General features: G+C 36.0%; 1 protein-coding gene across 4 annotated transcripts in view; it reads right to left on the bottom strand.

Annotated features, from left to right (window-relative positions):
* Positions 1-7,500, bottom strand: part of LOC115219542 (protocadherin alpha-6-like) — a 178,559-nt gene that overhangs the window by 69,417 nt on the left and 101,642 nt on the right. For 3 of the 4 annotated variants that reach the window (XM_036509254.1, XM_036509253.1, XM_029789743.2), the window contains one exon: positions 6,756-7,434. The exons of the other annotated variant lie outside the window; for it this stretch is intronic. Coding sequence is in view for 1 of the 3 variants with exons in the window: in XM_029789743.2 (XP_029645603.1) it covers positions 7,400-7,434 (35 nt within the window). In the remaining 2 variants the exon portion in view is untranslated. Of the gene's footprint in view, positions 1-6,755; positions 7,435-7,500 lie in introns of those variants that run through there. 4 annotated transcript variants of the gene reach the window in all.

The following is a 7,500-nucleotide window of genomic DNA, read 5'->3' on the forward strand; positions in this document are numbered from 1 at the left end:
ATATTGTGAAAGGCCTGGTTGGAAGCCCAATCTTCCCAATTCATTTACAGAGCTTACAAAAACTGAAGGATCACTGCAATATGTGTGTGAATCTGGGAAAGGAATATGGTTTTAAAAAATCATAATTAACTGATGTTCCTGTATTTTCTTTTAACCAAAGCCAAGAACTTTTCAGCACCCCCTCACACACACACACCACACACACACATATATATATATATATATATCTGTTTGTGTGTATGTGTACACATGCTCACATACATCACATATCCCAGCTGAAATATACGAGGTAGAAGGACCAATCTTGGCACAGAAGCTCACCAATCTCTTTCAGACCATGTGGCAACAGAAAGTTGTTCCTCAAGAGCATAAGGACCACTTCTGTTGTCCCTCTCTACAAGAGAAAGGGAGGGAGAGAGGCAGTCCCGTGGCAACCACCACCAAGGAATTTCTCTCTTTATATATATACATTCACACACACACACATACACACACACTTATACATTATATGCGTATATAATGAGATTCTGCAGATTTTCACTCTATTAAATTCCACTCAGAAGTAAACTCATGGTCACAAAGGAAGAATGTTGTCCAAGGTACCATGTGACAGAATCAAACAAGGATCAAATAATAATGGAGTACACATTTTAACCACACTGTCATGCAAAATATAGCTTACAAAATTTGTTTTCCCCATTGATTAATATGGGAGCTTCACACATGTGGGATGTAGAGTCATTTAACAAAATCAATAGCTTCCAGCTTGATTTTTGTAATTATTTATTTCTTTTACTGCTGCTGTTGATGTTGCTGTTGTTGTTTAGCCACAGGTTGGCTCTGAATGAGCTGACATATGATCAAAAGCACTGTAACCATTACCGACTTCTTTGTTTTTTTTTTTTAGGGACAATATGTAACATGCCCTTCCTTTTATAAGAAAACAGTGAGTGATTTGAGGATGATTCGGTTAATATTTCTAGCAGATTGAGTGACCACATAGAGGCTCTGTATTTCTGATGTCTTTAGGGACAATTTGTAACATGCCCTTCCTTTTATAAGAAAACAGTGAGTGATCTGAGGGTGATTCGGTTAATATTTCTAGCAGATTGAGTGACCACATAGAGACTCTGCATTTCTGATGTCTTTAGGGACAATTTGTAACATGCCCTTCCTTTTATAAGAAAACAGTGAGTGATTTGAGGGTGATTTGGTTAATATTTCTAGCAGATTGAGTGACCACATAGAGGCTCTGTATTTCTGATGTCTTTATCCCAAATATTTTTTTGTTGCAGATGCCAAATGAAACTTGTCAAATAAAATAGCTATATCCATGAACCAGAAAAAAAATTTACTTTGCAGGGTTGTTGAGAATGTTTTGAAATTAAGCAAACCCAATAATTTATGCCTTATAACGGTCATCATCATCATTTTATCTTTTTATCATTCTACACCCATATTACCATACTGGTATAGGTTTGATGGGTCTCACACCATTTCACCAGATTTCATTGGTCTTTATCATCAGGCATTTACACAGAACAAAGGAAACTGCAATCTGTGCTGCTAGGTTTTTGGTTTTTTTTTTCTTCTGTGGCTGGATGGCGTTCCCTTCATTTACAACTTTATAATATAGACGGATGCATCTTATCATGCCACAAGCACAGGATAGATTGCATGCTTCAGAACTCGTAGCAGTTTTTATTCAGAATTACTGCTTTATTCAAGGGGTTGCCTGAACGGCAGTTTATGGAATCGGTGTCTACTCTGTGTAATCCTATTTCCCTTTGCTACATGGATGCTTTCAACTTGGCAATAATTTTTATAGTATTGAATGCCACAATCACAAGGGAGTTTGTTAATAGCAAAACTAAAGAGTCCTGTCTACACTGCATCAACTAAAGACTGAAAAGGCAATGATGACAAGTTAACAGTTGTTTTACATTAAAGGCTTAGCTGAATGGGGGTGCTTGTCTCCCCCTTGTAAACATAAGGACACAGTAAATATGTTAAAGCTGACAGGAAGTGTTGATGCTTCCTAGGGCTAAATAGTGGTGGTGTGATTCCCTTTATGGGACTGTCACATTAAGTTGACAGTATACAACTGCTCATGAGGAATAGTTTTAAAGCTAACCTTTATAATTATAATATTTTTAATTAACTTCATTAGTTCATTACTGTAATTATAACTTAAACTCATAAATTCTTTCATTCATATCTATTCAGAGTAGTTAGTACCCTATTTATAACTTGTGATAACTTTTAGTCTTTGATTTCTAGACTGTCCTTCCTCAGATTTATTAAATTTTGTGATAAAAATACTGATCAGAGTTTTAAAAGACTTGAACCTGTAACATTTTGCCTTGATAATAATTAGCAGTGCTGTGACTATTTTCAGCTCTACATAGAAATTTTTAATTTATTTCTGAGATTAACTAATTATGTTTTCACTTTTTTCTTCTGCTAATAACAGCATTTTATCTTTGGCATTCTAATTCTGTTCCAAGAAATATGTAATTTAAAAATCTTTCCACTAACTAGTACAGTAGTACATAGGGTAAAGTAACTATTAATTTGAAGTAGTTTAATTTTTTCACTTTCTGAGCATTTTCCATAAACAAACAGCTTGATTTGGAAGTTTAGCGATCTTAGTTCATTCTTCAACATTTAACATAAAAATCAAATATAAAGAGGCAGTAAGAATTCCTTTGAATTAGAAAAGGTGAAATAGAATCTTCAAAGAAGATTTGAATAATTTTCTCTATCACAAGAATAGAAAAGATAACAATAGGTTTGGTTCCTTTTCATTAGGCTTCAGCCAAAAAATAAATATTTAAAAAGAAAGAAAGATGGGGAGGCTTTAAAGAAGGCAGAAGATGGAAGCACATAAATATAAGTTACCATCTGACATTGAATGAAGTGTGACAATTTAATATTTCCAAGATCAAACAAACAGTCTAAGATAATTAGATTCCAACTGCCAAACATTTTTCATATTTAAAGAGAGATTCTAAAACATCAAACTGTTATTACTGAAATCAAAACGGGGAAAACATGCTACACCTATTTAAAAATCAAAGATAGAAAAACAGTGTGTGTATATGTAAATGTGTCTGTGCGTAGATCCTGAAAATATTTGGAAAAAAAATTCTATTTATTTCAAGTAACAGAGCTTACTGAATAACTTTTTATTTATTTATTATTTTCTTTATTTTTTTGTAACTAAATTGGATTTATTTTTAAAAATAATCTTGAATTTGATCATTTTTTTTACCGTATTTTTTTTTTTTTGTTTTAGGCAATTTTGTAAAAATATTTAAAACATTTTATGAAGATAAATAAGTTGGCTGAATTACACTTATAAAATAAAAAGAAAAGAACACTAAATGTAAAGCTGATAAAGTTTACAATTTATAAGGTTAGCAAATAGCTTCACAATTTTTAAAGAAATATTTTCCAAAACTTCTGTTGCAGAATACTAAAGAATAATAATACCTGAATGCTGAACGCTGGCAACTGATGAATAAGAATACAAGAGCATTCTTTCAGAAAGACTTGCTTGATCCGTGCCATACTTGCTTCAGCAGATTGTTTATTTACACCATTTCGGTTCCATCTAACATGCCATTGTATTGTCTGGGTAAATTGAATGCTCAAAACACTTCCTGCTATTGTGAATCTACAACTGGGAATCTACCAAATGCATTGCTTTAATAATTTATACAGAGGCAAAAATTACCTTTGTCTTTCTATAGATTCTATCATTAGTTTGCTTATTATTATTATTATTATTATTATTATTTATTTTTTTTTTTTCTTTTCTGCTAAAGCTATTCACAGTTTTTAACCAAACGCTGACATCATACAATCTTCATTTCCGCCTTCGTTCTGGTGACAGTTATAACTTTCGAATAACAATGATTACAATGATGATGATGATGATGATGGTAGTGGTGGTGTGGTGGTGATGATGATGATGATGAGGAGGAGGAGGAGGACAATGATGGTGATGGTGACAGAGATGAGGATGGTAGTAATTACACTAAGGTGGAAGACAATTGATTTCTAAAAATAAAATTGCACTTATTGAAACTTGTCATTTTATTACATGTATTTTTACTACTACTACTACTACTACTACTACTACTACTACTACTACTACTACTACTACTATTACTACTACTGCTACTGCTACTGCTGCTGCTGCTGCTGCTGCTACTGTTACTGCTGTTATACTGCTGCTACTACTACTACCGCTATAGCTGTTGCTGCTGTTGATGGTGGTAGTGATGATGACACTGATAACGAGAATAACAATGATGATGACAATGAGAACGATGCTGTTGCTGCTGCTGCTGCTGCTGCTACTGCTACCGCTGCCACTTCCACCAATTCCATCACAGCTGCTGCCGACACCAATGCCATCACTTCCACCTGTTCCATCACAACTGCTGCTGCGGCTTCTGCTGCAGTCCCACTATTGGCCATGATGATGATGATGATGATGATTATGACAACGATGACGATGTTGATGTTGATGATGATGATGATGATGATGATGATGATGATGACGACGACGATGCTGATGATGATGATGTTGATGACTATGATGATGATGATGATGCCAACGACAATGACAATTATAGCGATGAGGAGTAGGATAACGAAGATGATGACGATGACAGAGACAATGAAGTTGATGATGATGATGATGATGATGATGATGCAGCCTGTATTACTGTTACTGACATTGTTGTTTCTCTTTCAAATACTACTGTTGTTGTTGTTACTATTGTGGTTAACCATTTAGAATTCATATTATTCTCTGAAATCTAATGTTCATTTATTCACATTATCTTGAATTTATCATGCATTATCTTGTGATTCCAAGCTTTCAAAAATGTGATTGGTTTTATTTTCAGAATGACATTGTAGGGTAGGTGTGAGAGGACAGATCTGGCCAGCTTGATCAAACAAATAGAACATTTGAGCCAGATACAGCTGGTTTAACCCATTAGCATTTAAACTGACCATCCAGTCCAAATATTCTAATTGTTTTACATTCAAACTGGCCAGGCCTGGCCTCTCACACCTACCCTATGTCAAAATCTCAAAGCCACAAGATAATACAGGATTAATTTGAAACAATATGAATAAATAAGCATTATATTTGGCAAAATAATCTGAATGCAAAAGGTTTAAATGCTTAAAGACTAAAGTAAATAAAGCAAATGGATCTGTCAGCTTCAATAAGGGATACTCTCTCTCTTTACTCTTTTACTTGTTTCAGTCATTTTGACTGCGGCCATGCTGGAGCACCGCCTTTAGTCGAGCAAATCGACCCCGGGACTTATTCTTTGTAAGCCTAGTACTTATTCTATCGGTCTCTTTTGCCGAACCGCTAAGTTACGGGGACGTAAACACACCAGCATCGGTTGTCAAGCAATGCTAGGGGGACAAACACAGACACACAAACCCTTTAACCCTTTCATTACTGTATTTATTTTGAGATGCTCAGTGTTTCTTTCAATTAATTTTAAATATAACAAAGAATTTAGTAAAAGAACTTAGTTATCATTAAGCCAGTGTTAGGAACATAAATTGTGACTAAGGTTTGGTGGAAGATTTTAATTAAAACCTTATGAAAACAAGACATTTGTACTACAGAGCCAGAAGTGGCTTCAGCCGGGTTGGTATCAAAAGGGTTAAGGAGAGTGGAACTACCTTTTAGCATTTATTGTTCTTGAAATTGAAGCTCCAGTTGTGGTCGCAGTTATGAATTAAGTTACATATTAGTGCTTGCCTATGAAGAGTGGATCTGGTAAAATCTGTGGAAGAAATGTTCATGGTTCAACAGAGGGAAGATGGTTGCAGCAATGCTTTGTGAAGTGCAGAGAATGAGATGAAGCAAGGAAAACATCTTGGTCATCCACTGCACCCATCTCCAAACCCAATCATCTTGACCTGGTTTTCCCACTCGATTGAAGATGGCCTATGGACATGAAAGTTAGATTGACAGGGCACTGCTCTTCTTTACTTTAAACAAAGTAAACATGCAAATAATTAGTCATCTTTAAGGATGGCTAAATGGTCCTCATCGCTTCCATGGACAAGCATGGATAGTACAACTGCCATTATACTGCCTCCTCCTCTTCCTTCTATTCCTCCTCTTCCTATCCTCCTCATTCGCCTCCTTCTAATTATCATCATCACCAGCACTACCCTCCTCCTACCTTTTCTACTATTAGTATCACCCTTACAAATATTACAGTTACATGTATTTGTTCCTTTTGGGAGATGGTAGTGGTGGTGAATGAGTTTGCTCTTTTACTTGTTTCAGTCATTTGACTGTGGCCATGCTGGAGCAACACCTTTAGTCGAGCAAATCGACCCCCGGACTTATTCTTTGTAAGCCTAGTACTTATTCTATCGGGATCTTTTGCCGAACTGCTAAGTTACGGGGATAAACACATCAGCATCGGTTATCAAGCAATGGTGGGGGGACAAACACAGACACACAAACATATATATATATATATATATACATATATATGATGGGCTTCTTTCAGTTTCCATCTACCAAATCCACTCACAAGGCTTTGGTCGGCCTGGGGCTATAGTAGAAGACACTAGCTCAGGGTGCCACACAGTGGGACTGAACCTGGAACCATGTGGTTGGTAAGCAAGCTACTTACCACACAGCCACTCCTGCGCATATGGCTACTTACCACACAGCTACTCCTATGCCTAGTTTGAGGACGAATTGTTTGCTTTTTCTAGCTAGTCAAGCAACTATATAAAGGCTCTCATCATAGTTCATGAGGTTTACTAGCATTCAAGCTCAACAGGAACATAAAAGTATATGAGCCATTGAAAGACTGCCTACATGGGTGAGTGCCTCATAAGAAATAGCAGCCAAATTCCCCTTAAACTACACCATCTGTGAAGATGGTGCATTTGATAATATAATCTGGTGTACATTTTTTCCTAGAAAAAAAAGAACTGGTTACAGCTTGTAAATGTGTGACCATTGGTCTAACCTGAGGCTAAAGAAAAGAAAGAAAAAAAAAGGAAAGCCAATTGGGGAAACATGAATGAATGAGGGATCCTCTGCATGGTCACTGAACTTGCTAGAAATAGCTGCTGAATCTCCTTTAAATTGCACCCACTGTTTTATAAAGTGGCTCATGGGATAATGTAATCAGGAGCAAACTAGTCCTGAAAATACATTGGTATGGTCATGGCTGGAACGTCTTTGATCATAGGTCTGTTCAATCAGGGCTGAATTGGGCCTAAACAATAACAGCAACACAAGTCATCAAGAGAGCCTCACATGGTCACTTGATCAGCTGAAAATAGCAGCTGGCAACCAAATCTCTCTCAAACTGTCTTAAAGTGGTCACATTAGATAATGTTGTCCAGGGTATACTAATCCTGAAAAAAAAAAAGAAAAAGAAAGGGATCAGTGCTGATTTTAGATTTAGCAGGGTCTTAAGCTAT

Source organism: Octopus sinensis, linkage group LG14, assembly GCF_006345805.1.
Source record: "Octopus sinensis linkage group LG14, ASM634580v1, whole genome shotgun sequence".
Classification (NCBI taxonomy): domain Eukaryota; kingdom Metazoa; phylum Mollusca; class Cephalopoda; order Octopoda; family Octopodidae; genus Octopus; species Octopus sinensis.